The sequence below is a fragment of the Protopterus annectens genome, chromosome 3.part1, assembly GCF_019279795.1.
Source record: "Protopterus annectens isolate FY-2018-M chromosome 3.part1, PAN1.0, whole genome shotgun sequence".
NCBI lineage: Eukaryota > Metazoa > Chordata > Ceratodontiformes > Protopteridae > Protopterus > Protopterus annectens.
In genome coordinates, this window is record NC_056732.1 from 1,902,184,342 (window position 1) to 1,902,201,897 (window position 17,556).

Sequence of the window (17,556 nt, forward strand, 5' to 3'; positions counted from 1 at the left end):
CATTTGGTGAGATCAAGGAAGTGGAGAAATAGAGGGGATCATTGCCTATGGGTCCACTCACTCTGGACAAGGAGGTGTTATTTTGAGGCATATCACACTACACCTTGTACCGCCTGGATGGTTCTCCCTGATGACCATCTGATTCATTTGGTGCCCAGGCTGGCATGGCAGTAGCCTGACTCCTCAGACACTATCCTGAGAAATCCAGATAAGATTCTCTGTCCCTTAAGGATAGGCAGCATTATTCTAAGAGACCTGTGGTGGACTCCTTGATTGTGCAAGTGAGAGTTCTGTGATGATGCAGATGCTGTCTAAAGAACTCTAGGGTAGTGGATATAATGGGGATGCATGCATGCACCTCAGGCAGCTTTTCCCTGAGGGCATTAAATTATGTAATATTCATGAATCATTTTCAAAGAGATTTAGGGAAACAAGCCATAGTCTGTTTACAAAAGCTAACCAGGCCATTGTCTGTGCAACTAAGTAGAGACTGTAGTGGGGATTATGCTGAACGTTGCTGACCTCTTCATGCAGCTCCTACATAATGTTGCTGATGGAGCAGCCAATGAAGCTGGCACAAGCATTACTATGAGGCATCTTGCCTGGCTCCATTTTCAGACAATTTTAAGGTGTCCTTCACAAACTTCCCATACAGTGGTACCTGCCATGAAAGAAATATTGAGATGTGAGCAGGAAGGCAGGACTGTGAGCCATAAGAATCAGTTTGACACCTCCCCCAAAAAGATCAGAAGAGGTCTAAATCCCTGTAGTTCAAGAAATCCGCAGTTTCAGCCTTTTGATTTCACCTCAGGTGGACCATTCAAAGGACACTGACCCAGAAATCATGGAAGTTCACAAAGTAAGAAAGTATACCGGTCCTTTTTTGGGCAAAGAATACTGACGTCCCTGAAGGCTTCCTCAACTGTTCCCCTCCAGAGGCATTTGAGGGCCATTTTTCTCTCCACTTCCTGCATGGATGATGATCACACAGACTTCTTGAATGACAGAGATAATATCTAGAGGTTATATTATATCCTTTCCCAACTACTACCCTCACAAACTCAGCTGTTTCCAGATCTTAAACACGTGTGTGTGTGTGTGTGTGTGTGTGTGTGTGTGTGTGTGTGTGTGTGTGTGTGTGGGGCGGGCAAAAAAGCAGTCAGAAGTACTTTGTCTTTTATAAAAAAAAAAAATAAGCATCCAAGATGTCCCACCAGTCCAGGGAGAGTCCAGAGTCTGTTTAATATTCTTTTTAGTACCAAAGAAAAACAAAGAGCTCAGGGCCATTCAAGACCTCAGAGACCTAAACCTTCCTATTACAGACTTCCTTCAGAATGGTCATGTTGTAATCCATTTTGCCCTACCTACTGGGGAAATCCAGCGTACTAGTAGACAAACTCAGCAGGTCTATTTTGATGGCTCATGAGTGGTCTTTCATTCAGTCAGTAGGGGAGAAGATTTTCCATTACTGGGGATAACCTTGATGTGATCTCTTCGCATCTCCCACAACAACAAGTGCAGCAGGTTCTCTGCCCTAATGCCCCCTCAAGGGGAGTCACTGAGAGATTCTGTAGTCCACATTTGGCCCTCCAGTCTCCTTTATCCTTATCCTCTGTTACATCTGATTCCAAAAGTCTTACAGAAAGCACTTCGGTTGAAGAGTTCAGTTATCCTAATTTCAACCTTTTGGCCTCGCCAAGTGTTGTTCCCCTTCCTTTGGTCTAATCTTCGATATCCTCCATGGATGCAGGACTTCATTCCCAACCTTCTCTCGCATACCTCAGTGATGAAGCACCCTAATATTCCAGGGCTCAAACTAACCACATGGTTTCTCCAATTACTTTGATAGCTAGACAGCCCAGGCTTTCCTCCCCATTACGACAAATACTTCTGTCTTCCCAGAAGGCTTCTACAAGAAAGACCTACAGGAGTAAATGGAAAAGATTTAAAATTTTTGATAGCTAGACAGCCCAGGTGTTTCTCCCCAGCCCAACAAATACTTCTTTCTTTCCAGAAGGCTTCTACAAGAAAGATCTACAGGAGTAAATGGAAAAGATTTTCAATTTGGGCTCTTCAGAAGGAAACTGACCCTTTCACTGCTCCTATATCTCCGGTTCTGTAATTTTTAGCATCTATTTTTCAGGAAGGTGCTAGTTTTTCTGCAGTCAAAGTACAATTAGCAGCTATATTTAATGTTCACTCAGGAGAAAAAGCTACCTGTTTAGCTTTTTCCAAGATGTGCAAGGCTTTTCTAAAAGGCACCTTCTTACTTAGACCTCCAGTGAAAGACCCATCAGCACAGTACAAGTGCAACTGGCTTCTACATCCAACTTGCTTAATGGAATTAACTCTCATGATGCTGCTGTTGTGCAAAGCCTTTTCGAAAGGGATCATTCTTAAACCCTCTCCAATAAACGACCTGGTTCCACATTGGAGTTCAGTCTTATCTTAGAAATGTTGACCAACAAAAAAAAAACATTGAACCAGCATTTTCTGCACAGCTAAAATTCCTCTCTTGGAAAATTCTGTTCTTGGTGACAATTACGTCTGCTAGAAGAGTGTTACAATTACAAGTCTTATCTTCCAGTCCTCCATACGTGATCTTCAATAAAGACAACGTGTCTGCCCAAACTAATTCTTCCTTTATTCCCAGGATTGTTTTTGAAGGCAATTTGAACCATCCTATACATTTGCTTGTTTTCATCCCCAGCCAGTCTAACCAAGGACAGTGTAGTCTTCACATACTAGATGATCGTAGACAGTTGAGATTCTGTCTTCACAGGGCAAAAATCATTCAGAAAGGCTAAACAGTTGTTCATCTTCCTCACTCCCAAAAATTAGAAACAAATGTGTCCAAAGTAACCTTCTCCAGATGGTTGTCAAGATTATATTTCATTAGCATATAAATTTCTGAACAAATTTTTGGCTGCCAAACTGAAACATCATTGTGCAAGATCACTCACAACTTCAACAGTTTTTTTTTTCAGGAATTCTATTGTGGATGAAATTTGTGCTGCAGAAACTTGGTCTACATTGTATACCTTTGGCAAACACTGTAATTGGATATATTATCCGGATCCAGGTCTTCCTTCAAAGCAACAGTCCGTAAGGGTATCCTGTCATGATGCCCCCCAGGGTTTCAATTAGCTTGGGATTATGTCTCATTATTTGTATTGGATGGACAAGATATGTAGGATACAGAAGATATGTAGTTACCATAAAGCTGGGTCATTTCCTCCTTATCCATCTGATATGACATCCCTCCATCCTATGTCCAAATTGCCTTCCTCCTGAAGACATGGCAGTCTGTCTTGAAGGTTTTCTGTCTCTCCTATATGTCTTTAAAGTTCATCTTCCTCTACCATTAGCCAGAAAACTTGATCTGAGACAAGTATTAAAGTACATAACTTCCACTTTTCTTTGGCTGTGTGCAGAGCACTTATTTCCAGAGAAAATGTTCACTAGTGCAGTTTCTCTACTTCTACTTGTGATCTAAAAGGAGTTCAGTAGTTGTCAGAAATTCCTGTCTTCAAAGAGTAAGCAGTTGTCCTTTAACTACTCTCTCTACTAATATTCTAGGGGTGAGTCTTCAGTGTACATGACAGCATTCATGACCATGTTCCAAGTGTTTAATGAATGCAGTCCTTACTTCGTTAGACCATGGTCATTATTTATATTTTAAGTCAGACTACTCTCAAGTTAATTTTGCTGGTGGAAATTATTTCAGCTGTTCTGTTGCATTTAGGGCAAGTATCTTTCTTCAGTTATTGTGTAAATTTTTATTTTTACATTAGGACAGAATCAGGATCAGACAGGCAGTAGATTCTGATTTCAGGTATTAAGATACTCTGTTGTATGTTGTGTGTTTTCTTCTTGTTCTTTTATTGTTATATCTGTCTTCCAGCCTGGACTTCCCCAGTATTCTCTTCTTCTCAGTGTCTTAACAAACATCCATACATCTGCCTTCTGGTTCTTTGCTGCTGTTGAACAGAATACAGTTTGAAGCTTCATAAACCTTTATTTTCCATAGATGTCTGTTCCTTGATGTTTAATATACTTCACTTCTCTTGTGATCCTCAACAAATGGCTGCTAGTGAAGTATTATATTTTGTTAAGTCACTTGTTACCATCTTTTTGTGTTACTGCCATATTGCTATCCTTTAGTTAAGTCAAATGCAACTACTTTCTGCAGGTCCCACTGTAAGATATAAGCATTCCTCTTGCCTTGTCCAAAGGTGCAATAACAAATGTCCTTCTATTTCACTGTTGCAATATTCATGACATTAGGGATCCCCTGCCAAGGGTGGCCCGATGTCTGGCCAGTATACCAAAGCCTTAGGTTGCCTTAAGGTACACCGTATGTTACACGTATGCTCTTCACTTAGCATAGGGCATAAAGGTGATCTCTGAATGTACCATTCTCTGAACTTCTTTGCTGTCAGTCTGAACACCATCGTCAGTCTGAACACATATGTTCGGTTGCTGGTTTAACTGAGACATTGCAAATAAGTGCCTCATTGGGGTTCCTTTTTACTTTTTTTTTTGTTGCTTGTGGGATTTCATGTCATCTAAGAAGGGTAAATGTCAGTGTGGGAGGCAGATTTTCCATAAAGACTGCCATGCCAAGCTACCCATCTATGTCAAGCAAAGTTCTTCATTAGCACTCTTCAAGAAAAATCTTGATGAGTGGATGGGAAATAGGAAATACACCCCGGGGATCACTTCTGTCTCCCTGCTGGACAGTGGCACAGGAATATAACTTTCTTGGGTGGGGTAAAAATGATACCTTGCTGGCTAGGCTTACCTAGGCCCTTGGGCCGATAGCCTAGTACCTACCTATGAACCTATAAGCGGTATCTGTTTTGTCTTGGTGCCTCGCACAACCATAAGCCCTGTTCCATCTGTCAGGCATTTGTACCTAAAACCCTGCATAGTAGACTCTCTTCTTTTCTTCTTTGGTGCTTTATCTTGAGAATCAACATCTTAAGCTTCTCATGAAAGATATGCTGGATGGCACCTCTCGCTCCGAGGGGCAGCCACCGGTGAAGAAGACCAAGAAACCTAGGCCAGACTCTTCTGCTATTCAGCCTCCACAGGACGTCTCTCCCAGGTGAGTGAATGCCTGGAGGTTCACCTGGCTTTATTGTTTGATTCCTCTGCTACGACCTGGTTGGAGGCCAGCGGGAATCCCTCTTTTAGCATGTCTGAGCAGGCATTGCAGATGTCCGTTTCGGACGTTCAGGGGGAACCATGGCTGATTATCGCTGAAGGGACTAGGGGATGTTCCTCATATATTAGTCAGATAAAGTCCCTACTGCTATAATTGAATGTCATCTTGGGTCAGAGCTTTCTAAATTTTATAAGGAGGATGTTCCTTTGAAGAAAAAGCAAAAGACTAAGCACATTATTCCTGCTCTAAAGGACCCTCAAAGTGAGTGGCAGTCCTTTACTCAAGGTTTGTTTAGTGCTTTAATAGGATTGAAACCTCCTCAGGGAGTTTCTGTTCCATACCCCCTTTGTCTTCTATTCCCCTTAAAAGACATCGGGAACAGGATTTTTCTGAGGAAGAGCTGGATTCGAATGAGGAATCCCTTAATTACTCTTGTCAGATTCCCTGTGGTTTGGATTATGTTTCAAGAGGAAGAGGAGTCTACTAGTCCTGATACTCCCTTTGAAAAGATTTCTTTTGGAGATGCTGTCTCAAGGATGATGGAATTCTTTAAATGGGATTGTGCTCAGGTTTCTGAGGTACAAAAAAGGTACTATGAGTTGCTGCAGATTGATTCTCCTAGGCCATCTGCTGTTCCTCCTGTTTTGGCTGCCTTATTGGATGATTTTTTAATGCTTCTAAGGCCCCAGACTGTCAGCCCCCTGCTTTCAAGAAACCTGATAGATTCGATATGGTGCCTGAGGACTGTAAATTTTTGTACAAATGTCCTTCTGCTGACCCCTCGGTGGTGTCTGAAGCCTCTGACAAACCCTCTCAATTGCTTCCTTCTCCCAAGTTACTGCCTTCTGATAAAAACAGCAGGACCATGGAAAGACTGGGCAAGACAGTTTATACGTCTGCCACTTTGGCTTTAAGGACTGTTAATTATCAGACTCATATGTCCAGGTATTTGTTGGCTCTCTTATCCCAGGCTTGTCAGGTTATTTCTGACCTTCCAGACTCTGAGGGTAAGACTTCTGCCCTTTCCTTGTTAGGGACTTCCTCCCAGGTGGTTCGTCATTCCATCAAGTGTAGTTGTGATGCAAGCAGATGCTTCTTCTAGGGCTGCTGCTTTTGGGTCAGTGCTGAGGAGGTATTTTTGGCTTTGGCTTCAACCTTTGCGAATGATATTAAGGCTAAGTTGATGGATGCCCCTCTTGATAATAAGGACTTGTTTGGTGAAGCTGCTGCTGCTTTGTTTAAATCCCTTCATGACAAAGGTAAGGCTTTAAAGGAACTTAAACATATCTTTGTTTCTCCTGTGCCTAAATTCCAGAGAAATTACCCCAGTAAGTCAGCTTTTGTTCACAGGCAATCTTGCTCTCCTCCTAAGGATAAAAAGGATGGTAAGTGGGCTCCTCCTGCTAAAGCTACTCAGACTTCTGTGCCTCAGATGTCTCCCTCCCCAGATAAATCAGGTGATGTCTGACTATCTTGTTCTTCCCAGCCACTTTCCTCTTTTGCTTTGCCTTTCTCTCTCTCTCTGCCTGTTTGGCTACAGATTTCTCAGGATTTCTGGGTCCTGTCCATTATTTGCCAGGGGTATTTCATGATCTGGAAATCCTTTCCCCCTTTTATCGGTATTCCCCAGCCCTCTCAGGAAAATTTTTCTTTCTTTCCAGAAGTGCTTTGGGATCTTTTGACTCAGGGTACTATTCAAGAGATGCCTGTGTCTCAAAGGGATAAGGGATTTTACACCAGGATGTTTGTAGTGCCCAGGAAAGAGGGTATTTGGAGACCAATTCTAGATCTCTCTCATCTAAACACTTTTCTGAAGGTGCCATCCTTTGAATGTTGTCCCTTCAGACTTTGTTCCCTCTTTTGCTCCCTCAGGCTTATATGGTATCTCTGAATCTCAAGGATGCTTATCTCTATATTCCAATTCATCCACTTTTTGGGAAATTTTTACATTTCTCTTTTGCTTCTTGACATTTTCAGTTCTCTGCTTTGCCCTTTGGCCTTTCTACTGCTCCAAGGATAAATGTCTTGCTCCTGTGATTGCTTTATAGAGGATTTAGGGGATCCAAGTCTTTCCTTACTTGGACTACCTTCTATTTCAGGCATCCTCTCTACAGATCCTGTTGCAAAATCTTCATTTTTCCATTTCTCTTTTACAAAGCCTGGGGTTCACAATAAACTTCAAAAAGTCTTTTCTGACTCCTTCTCAATACCATGATTTTCTGAGGTACAGGATACAGACTGTGTCTATTTTGGCATCCGTGCCTCTTTCCAGGGCCTTAACATTCATTTCCTTCTTTCAAACGTTTCTTCCTCTGACCTGTATAACAACCAGGGAATTTCTCAGGGCTCTGGGATTCATGGCATCCACCACACTTATGGTCCCTTTGGCCAAACTCCACATGAGAAAGATTCAGTGGTTTCTGAAGTCAGTTTGACTTCAACATGCTCACCCTCTAGAATTTCTAGTTCCTGTTCTGCTTTGTCTCAGTTAGGAACTTCTCTGATGGATTCAGCAGTTGTCTTTCGGTCCAGGGCTCCCCTTTTATCCCCCTCTTCCCTGTCAGGAGCTGTTCACAGATGCTTCATATGGGGGTTGGGGAGTAGCTTTTGGCTCCCTAAAGGTGCAGAGGGTGTGATTGCCTTGTCAACAGAAAGAGCACATCAATGTCAAAGAGATGAGAACTCTTCTGCTTGCACTTCAGGCTTTTCACCCTCTTTTCTCCCCAAGACCTCTCAAGGTGTTTACAGACAATACCACAGTGATATGGTATGTAAACAAATGGGGGCGGCAAGATCTTATCTTCTTTGTCAGATAGCACTCCTAGTGTGGGATTTTATTATCCAGTATCAAGTGACATTTCAGGCAGTTTACATTCCCTCAGGTCAAAAGATTATGGCTGACAATCTGAGCAGATCCTTAACTCAATCCTACGAATGCATGCTTCACAGGGATGTGTTTCTGGACATTGTCCACCAGTGGGGTACACCTCAAATAGATCTTTTCACCTCCCTTCAGAACAGATAACTTCCTCAGTTGTGTGCCAGAGTCCCTGGTCCTCTGGTCCTCTGGTTTGGAAGGTGGATAACTCATCTTTTTCTTGGAAGGGATGTTTCACTACACTTTCCCTGGCCTTCCCCTCATTCCAAAGGTCCTGTTCAAAATTCAACAGGATGCTCCCAATATCCTGCTGGTGACTCCATTTTGCCCTAGACAGCATTGGTTACCTCTTCTTCTGCATTTAGTCAAGGGCAGTCTTCATAAGTTACCTCATAGGGTGGGTGGATTTGCTCACACAGGACAAGGGATCTCATCTCAACCTGTCCACTCTTCAGCTGACACTGTGGGTGGTAGGATTTTGATTCCATACATACACCTTTTTTTCTGAGTATGTGCTTAGGGTCCTGTAGGAGGCCAGGAAATCCAATACTATGAAATCCTACTTATCCAAATGGAAGAGGTTTTCTGACTGATGTCTTTCTCCTAACCTGGATCCATGGACATTCCTTTGGCTCTTTATCTGTGTGAATTGCTTAATGCTGGGTTGGCTTTTTCTTCTGTTAAGACTCATTTATCAGCTGTCTCAACTTGTCTGCCTTTTTCTCCTCCTTTAGCTTCTAGATTTGAAGCTAAACAATTCCTTAAAGGCATCCTTCATATTAGGTCTCCCAGGAAGTCTGTTCCTCCTCCCTGAGATCTTAATTTTGTTTTGGAGAAACTGACTCAGGCTTCTTTTGTTCCCTACAGCTTCAGCTTCCTGGCAACATTGCTCTTGGAAAACTGCACTTTTGTTAGCCCATTCTTCTGCCAGATGGGTGTCTTGGGTATCCTCCTTTTTTGGTGTGTCCTTGCATACTAACCCTTCTTTTATGCCCAAGTTGCTTGTCCCTTAATCAGTCTATTCATTTGCCTGCTTTATTCCCATCTGCACAGTGTGCCAGTGAGAAGGTGCTGCACATGTTGGATGTGCATAGATAACTCAGATTTCATCTGGATACTATTAGGAAAGCTGATCAGCTCTTTGTTTCCTTTCACCCTAGGTCCTTAGGATTATCTGTGTCCAAGCAAACTATTTCTTCGTGGATTTTCAAGCCTATTTATTTTTGTTATTCTTTTCATGGTAAGAGCCTTCTTTGTTTTGTTAAGGCTCATTCTACTAGAGCTGTGGCTTCTTCTGGTGCTTTTTTTTTTCAAGGGTTTGGATACTAACTCTATTCTTGAGGCAGCTGTCTAGACTTCTGTGCATACATTTATCAAGCACTACAAGTTGGATGGAATCTCCAGAGCTAGAGCTGGTTTTGCTACGGCCATCCTTCATAGCTTCCTAGAGGCCTCTACTGGTCCTTCCTTCTCCCAAGTTTCTTCCTGAGCTTTGGTACTCTCTCTAATGTTATGAATACTGTGGCAGCGAAATGGAAGGACATAGTACAGGTGTGTAAAATCTTACCATAATGGTAGATGTCTTCCTTTTGAGAGTAGCATTGCTGCTAGAAGGGTACCGAAAGGTTTGTGCATTTCGAAGATGCCGATTGGCACGAACTTGCCTAAAGAGCTACTAGACAAGTGGATTGATCTGAATCAAAAAACTGGTATGGCTTATATGACCATGCTGATTGACTTTAATAGACAGAAAATGCTTGAACTGAATGATAATATTACTAAGAGCTTTTTTAGGCTCAAAGAAGATATTACAGATGAAAATTTTAACTCTAAATTTTGTTTGATTCAAAATAAGTTAATTAAAGAAAGTGAAGTTTTGAGGAAGAGAAAACTAAAAAATTTTGAGTGCGACCATGCCGATTGCGAAAGGTCTGTTGCGTATCCAGGAAGTGATGTTTGTTTGAAGTTGAAGTTGACAGCTCTGAGTGTGTAGAGAATAGTGTTTCTACAGTGTCTGTTAAAGAAGTTAGAAGGTCAGATAGGCTGGCATACAAAGCGAATCATCGTAATGGCCACGAGTGGGTGAATTATAACAATAATAACTCCAATAATAGTAACTGCAGTCGTAACAACAACAATGGCAATATCAATGGTAAGGAGAATGTGAAAAGGTCTACACCTCAGGTTTTTCAGCCTGTAAGTATTTGTCAAGACACAGGTACAGGCAAAAGAACATGGGCGAGAGTGGCAGCTCATCTAACTGCAAAAAAGCAATTTGCTGGGAAACAAGCCAACAACAATTGGAAATGGAAGGGGCAAACACGGAGCACCAGGAATTAAAAGGTATGTCTCCCGATTGTCAGTTCAAAATTATTAACCTATTGCATAAATCCTTAAACCAGGAATGTATGGATCAAGCAATCCCTAATAAAATCAAGACCCTTTCCACCAAAGGCAGGCGCCCGGTCTGGTGGACCCCAGCCATTAACAAACTCTACAACAAGAGGAGAAAGCTACTACATGACAGAGCAAAATCCCTAAAAGGGAAGGCATCTCTGATCACTACTAGCAAAAAACTACGATCACTCATAAAATCATCCAAGGCCAACTTTGAGAGAAAAATCGCTAATGACACAAAAGACAATCATAAGGCCTTCTTTAGCTATGTTAAAAACCTGGGTGGAAACTCCCAGATATGCTCAGAATTAGTCCAAAATGATACAAAAATCACTGAACCCACAGACATTGCCAACATACTGGCAGACAGGTTCAGTGCAAATTTCTCCCCTACCTCCCCCCCAAAAGGAGAAATATCTATCCCACCAGAGTCTAGCCTCCCAAACATCTCAGATGCCCAGGTGAGAGCTGCTCTCTCTAAAGCAAAAAACACAGCATCAATGGGACCGGACGGTGTCCCCGGCTGTGTGCTACACGAACTCAATGAGGAACTAAACCCACACATAAGGCTGCTGTTTAATCTTAGCCTTACTACAGGATCGTACCCAAAGAATGGCGTATGGCAACTGTGGTCCCACTCCACAAAGGCGGTGCTTCTACGGACCCTGGAAATTACCGCCCCATAAGCTTGATGAGCCTTGTCTGCAAAGCTATGGAGAGGATCATAATGGAACTCATAAATAAAGACATTGGGGACCTACAGACACTGGATCCTACCCAATTTGGCTTTGTCAAGGGCAGATCCTGCCTCTTGAACTTGGTCGACTTTCGAAACAGTCACTAAGGCCATTGATGAGGGTAAGGCAGTTCACACAGCCTACCTTGACCTAGCAAAAGCGTTCGACACAATACCCCACTCGGGCATCATAGAAAAGCTCACCAGCTTAGATGTAAACCCATATGTCACAAGATGGGTTGCAAACTGGCTCAAGGACAGAACCCACAGGGTTAGAGTTGCTGGTGCCATGTCAGACTCTAAGCCGGTCACGAGCGGTGTCCCACAGGGCTCAGTCCTGGGCCCCCTCTTGTTCGGCATTTATTTTTCTGAAGTGCAGGGAAACATAGGGGGATTGTGGCTGACAAAATTTGCAGATGACTGCAAACTGGGCACCATAATTGACACTCCATCAGACACAGACATCCTCCAGAGAGGTCTCATAGAAATGGATAACTGGTGCCAGAGCCATGGCCTTAAGCTAAATGCCAAAAAATGTATAGTCATACCCGTTGGGAAAAACAAGGTAACCCCTAATTACCACATAGGTGGTAATCCATTAAACACGGAAGAAGTTATCAGGGACCTGGGGACCCAAGTTGACAGTAACCTCTCTTTTGACACTCACATTGCCAAAGTGGTTAGGAAGACCTTCTACATTGCCCACCTGATCATGAAGGGATTCACATCCAGATCAGGAGAGGTCATTGTACCCCTGTACTCTTCACTTATCAGACCAATGATTGAGTACAACGCCCCATTCGGAATGTACCTTACCCGACACCTGCAGCAGTTGGAAAGACCCCAAAAGTTCCTCACCAAAAGGATAAAGGGGCTCAAACATATGTCATATGCTGCCCGACTGAAGAAACTCTAGCTCTATTCAGTCGCATACCGTCTGCTCAGAGGTGATCTGTGCCTGACATACAAGGCCATGTCCAACCCGGAATTAATGGACATGCTCCACCTCAAAAAATCCAAATCCACCAGAGCCACGAGAGCAAGAGACTTAAACCTCAACACGGATATAAATAGGACGTGCTGGAGGGACAGATTCATCACCCAGAGACTCCCTACACTATAGAACAGAATCCCAGTCCATGCGAGGCAGAGCCCCTCACTGACTCTGTTCAAGAGAAATCTTGACGAGTGGATGGGAGATCGTAGGTTTACCCCGGGAATCATCTCTGTGTCACTGCTGGACAGAGACACAGCAAACTAATGGGTATATTATTCTCATCCTAAGGGGTGGTGAAAGCCACACATACTCTGGCTAGGCTTATAAATGCCCTAGGGCAGATAGCCTAGTATGAACCTATGAACCTATGAATCTATTGATTCAAGTTTTGAAAAAAAGGTGGACTTTTGTACCATCGACCAGAGCTGATATTGTTGATGTGTTGAATTTTGAATTTGACATTGATTTTTAAGCAGGCCAGTAGTATTTCCTGTGGGTTAGTTAAACCAAGTTGTTTTAATCCAACCTTAAGGCCAGAGCTTGAGGCTTTCTTAGTAGCTACCGAAAGGCAGCTAAGAGAATTTTTAAATGGGAAACCAAAGTACAAATTTTATAATATGACTAATGGTGAAATCGAAGCATTTAAAAAGTTGAGAAGTAACTTTGATATTCTAATTATCAAAGCAGACAAAGGAAATGCTCTTGCCATTTTGTGTAGAGATTTTTTTTGTGAGGAAGATGGACAATGTTGTCTGATGACAAGTTTTATAAGAAAGTTGGTTTCTTAGACATTAATAAAGCCTGTGGTTTGATTGATTCACTTATTGAAGAATGACTATGTGAAGGGAAAATATCTAATGATGAAGCTAATTTTTTGTTCAACAAATACCCCCAAATCAGTCATATTTTTGGCTTGCCCAAGGTGCACAAAGACCTGGACGATCCCCCTTTGAGGCCCATAGTAGCAAGTGGGGGAAGTAAAACCGAAGGAATGGCCATATGTACAGATGAGAGGTTACAAAAAGTTGCTGAGAGGAGTATGTCTTTCATTATGGACACTTTTGAATTTAAAAATATTTTAATGGAAATGAAAGTTTTGGAAAATGATTATTCAGTAACTTTGAACATTCATTCTTGTATACAGTTATACCCAATGAATTAGGGTTGGACTTTGTTAGGATGGAATTCTTAAGCTCCATCTTGTTTTCTAATGAAATTGTCATTCTTATTGTTGAAATTCTTGATGTTATTTTAACCTATAACTGTTTTGAGTTTAATTCATCCTTCTTCCAACAGGTCAGTGGTGTTACCATGGGATCGGCCATTGCCCCAAGTTACACTAATATTTTTATGACTGTTTGGGAGAAGGAATTTATTTTTAAGAGTGAATTTTATAATTTTATAGTTTATTGTGGTCATTTAGCCATGGTGGTGCAGCGGTAGCATTGTCGCCTCACAGCAAAAGGTTCTTCCATTTGATTCTCGGCTGGAGCGCCTTCTGTGTGGAGTCTGCATGTCCTCCTCGCGGTCGAGTGGCGTTCAAAAGACATGCGTGAATGGGAGTGCCTTCGTTGAAGGTTGGGTGTCGAGCTGGCACCTCGGCACCGTAAAAATCTACTGCCTTTAATTAGCGGACAGGAGTTCCGTTGTGGCGACCCCTAACCGGAAAAAGCCGAAAGAAGAACAACAACATTATGGGCATTTTATTAATAATTTATTTATTATTTGGAGAGGTGATTTAAATAATCATTATATTTAAATAATAATTATTTTTTCAGTATGTCATTTCTGCCTGTAACTCTTCAAAGTTTACTTTTAAGTATGATCTTAAAAGTATTAATTTTTTTAGATGTTGAGGTTTTTAAAGTGGGCAATAAGTTAAAAAACAAAATATACAAGAAGGAAGTGCAGAACAATTCTTATTAAGACTATAGTAGTATGTATCCTGGAATGATGAAAGACAGTATGTGAAGGGAGAGTTGATGAGAGTGAGTGAATTGATAGAGGATGAAGATTTGTTTTTAAATGAATGGGTTGCCCAGTGTTCTAAATTTTTAGATAAAGGTTACCCTAATATGCTCATTGAGTAGAAGTTTGGGAAGGTTATTAATATGAGGGTTGACAAGAAAGGTACCCCTAGAGAGTATAGGACAACCCCAAATGATTATAGATCGGGAATGTTTTTGCAGTATTCGTTAGCTGTGAAAAGCATTAAGGTTGTTGTAAACAGTAATTAGATTATATTAAGTAGCTTCTCTGATATTAAAGAAGTAGGAGGGGAAAGGCCTAGAGTCATAAATAAAAGAAGGAGAAGTTTTAAAGATATTTTTCCAGCTAAGTTAAGGGTAAGAATACAGCCAACAATAAAAAAGGAATGTATAGATGCTACAATTGTAAGTATTGTCATTATCTGAAAGTAGATGGGAATGGTGTGACAGTTAATGGTAAGAAAATTTGTATACAGGGGTACTTTTGTGTAAGTCAAAGTCTGTGGTTTATCTAGCATCCTGTTCAGTTTGCCCTGCTTATTATGTAGGCAGGACAACAATAGAGTTACACAAAAAGATCCATGAGCATTCATATGCTATTGAAATGAGAGATGTCAGTAATGTTTGGGGTAAGCATTATGTTAGTACTGGCTGTAAGGGTTTACGAATTTTTTTGTTTTGGACAGTGTCCCTGAATATTGGAACAGATTTGATTATGAAGAAGAGTTAGACTGGTGGGAATATTGCTGGTGAGTAAGACTGGATGCCAGCAACCCTACAGTTAAATGATAAGGAGAATATTAAGATTTTCCTAAAGAGAAGAAAGTTTAGGCATTAGTACAGGCAGAATTGTCATTTTAATTGAAGTTTTAATTAATTAATTGATGTGAGATTTTTTTCTGATTACTTGACCTATTTAATGTGGTATGTTTTAGAGATTCATTCAGTCTGAAGAAGTCTTATCATAGACAAAAGTGCTTACTGAATGTTTTGTTCAATAAACTAAATTTGGTGGTTTTGCTTTTTTTAGTTGTTTTATAGGTAGATGTCTTTCTCTTCACTGTTGCAGTATTCACTCCTTTCCCTGGTCCATTTATCTTCTGGATGTACTGGTTACTTCTTTTTTTCCCTTGGACTGGTGTTCCTACTGGGGCTTTCAGTTCCGAAGATGGTATATCCGGATGTCACCTTTATGCCGTATGCTCTGCAAGTAGCATATTTGTGACATACAGCATACCTTAAAGCAACCTAAGGCTCTTGTATACTGGCTAGATGTTGGCCCACCCTTGCCAGGGGATCCCTAATGTTATGAATACTGCAACAGTGAAGAGAAGGTCATCTACCGTTATGGTAAGATTTTACACAACTGTCTGTTAAACAATTGGCAAAATTCATGTACGATTTCTAGACTAAAAATCCTTGACTGAGACTGAAAAAAACAAGACAGTAGTTATTTAGTTTGGAAGGCCTTGCTCATCAGGTTCCCTTAGGTTCATGTCAGCACAAAGCTGATGGTAAGATCCAAGTAAAAGTACAGTAGGAGATTTGATAAACACATTTCTCACTTTTCCTAGGTGTCACATACTATTCCTTTCCTCTGTCAGTGGCTTGAGTTTGAAGAATAGGGTATCAAAACAAAAAAATCTGTCACACACACTCTCTCTCTATATAAATATATATATATATATATATATATATATATATATATATAATTTATTTATTTATATATGTCAGTAGCCAGTCTTCCATTGTCAAAGCAGTAAATGAAACCGGGACTGCTAGCTGAGCCAGATACTGGCTGTGACACACATTCTGTCTGCTGACCCTCATAAGGAGTTTGGAGTGCATGATGAGTTTTTATACTTTACGGTTTGCAGTTACTTGGTTACAGGTTCCACCTAGTCTGTTCGAAGCAGCATATACCATTACTTCTGACACTGTCATTAATCTTGTCAGCTAACACAGTTCCAACTGGTTATGTTAGCAGCTCCTAAAGGTAAGTAATCAGACACTAAGGATATAGCTGCACTCGTTGCTAAATCTGGCATATCAATGCAGTATTTTCTGAATTGGTAGTTTCTGGGGAATGAGCATACCGTAATTGGATACAAACGTGTAATTTAACAGTGTTGTTCTCTAAGACCTATCTTAACCTGCCCATAGACTTGACGCTTCCTCACTGTTGCCTCCTTAGACATTTCTCTACATGTATCTGTGCTGGACGTTCACCTCTGTCCCGCAGAAAGGACTCTGTTTATGTTTACTGGAAAAAGAGAAAATGTGCCTCAGACTTTCTCTTCTTTTTTGCCTTCTTTTCTTGGCTACAGATAAAAAAATGCATTTAAAAAAAATATACAAGAGTCATATTTGCTTAAATGAGACAGAAAAGGTCTGACATCAGGGGCCTTATGCAAGGGATAACTTGGATTTCCTGTGCTGCTATCCTCAGATCTAGTCAAAATGTTAAGGAATGTGTGCTTGGCAGTAAGATTACGTTTCTCCCCCTATTGTTTCTTTTCTAACAGTCACACTGTTTGGATCTTGATGCTTCAGTCAGCTCACTTTGCTTTTGTGGTTAAACCTAGGTACTTCACAACATCATAAATGAAACACAGTAAGTTCAAAGTTAATAGTTAACCAAAGTTAAACATATTAAGTGAAAAAATGATAACAGTGTGAGTCACTTGTAGAGTCAAATCTCAGAAAAGATAAAATACACTTTGAATCAACAGACAAACTGATGCAGACAGAAAAAGAACAAGACGCATATGTGCGCATGCAAACACACACACACACACACACACACACACACACACACACACACACACACACACACACACACACACACTTTAATACATATGGTTAAATCACTCATGTCACCCATAAGCTAAAACATCTAACTTGTGTTGCTTCTGAAAAATTCCATCACTCAGGTCCACTCCCAAAGTATTCACATCATCAGGTTTCTTAAACAAATATTTACTAACATAATGTAAAGACAGACTGGTCATACAGTCCATCAAAAGTCATTTGCAGACATGATTAACATTGGTCCATTTATTTACAAAGCTGAATTTACTGCAGTCAAATGCAACCAAACAAAAACTCTCCAAAAACCACAAAACACAATTCCTGTCAGTAAAGCTGTTCTTCTTTCGGCTTTTCCCAGTTAGGGGTCACCACAGCGGAACTCCGGTCCACTAATGAATGGCAGTAGATTTTTTTACTGTGCCGAGTTGGCAGCCTGATGCCCAACCTTCAACGAAGGCACGCCCATTCACTCATGTCTTTCGAACGCCACCCAACCGCAGAGAGGACATGCAGACTCCACACAGAAGGTTCTTCCAGCCGCGAATCGAACGGGAGAACCTCTTGCTGTGAGGCGACAAT

General features: G+C 41.2%; 1 protein-coding gene across 1 annotated transcript in view; it reads left to right on the plus strand.

The window, feature by feature from the left end:
* Positions 1–17,556, plus strand: part of LOC122798817 — a 3,666,270-nt gene that overhangs the window by 1,276,890 nt on the left and 2,371,824 nt on the right. Inside the window, exon 8 of the mRNA XM_044067940.1 lies at positions 3,373–3,399. Within this exon, the coding sequence (XP_043923875.1) occupies positions 3,373–3,399 (27 nt within the window). The remainder of the gene's footprint in view (positions 1–3,372; positions 3,400–17,556) is intronic.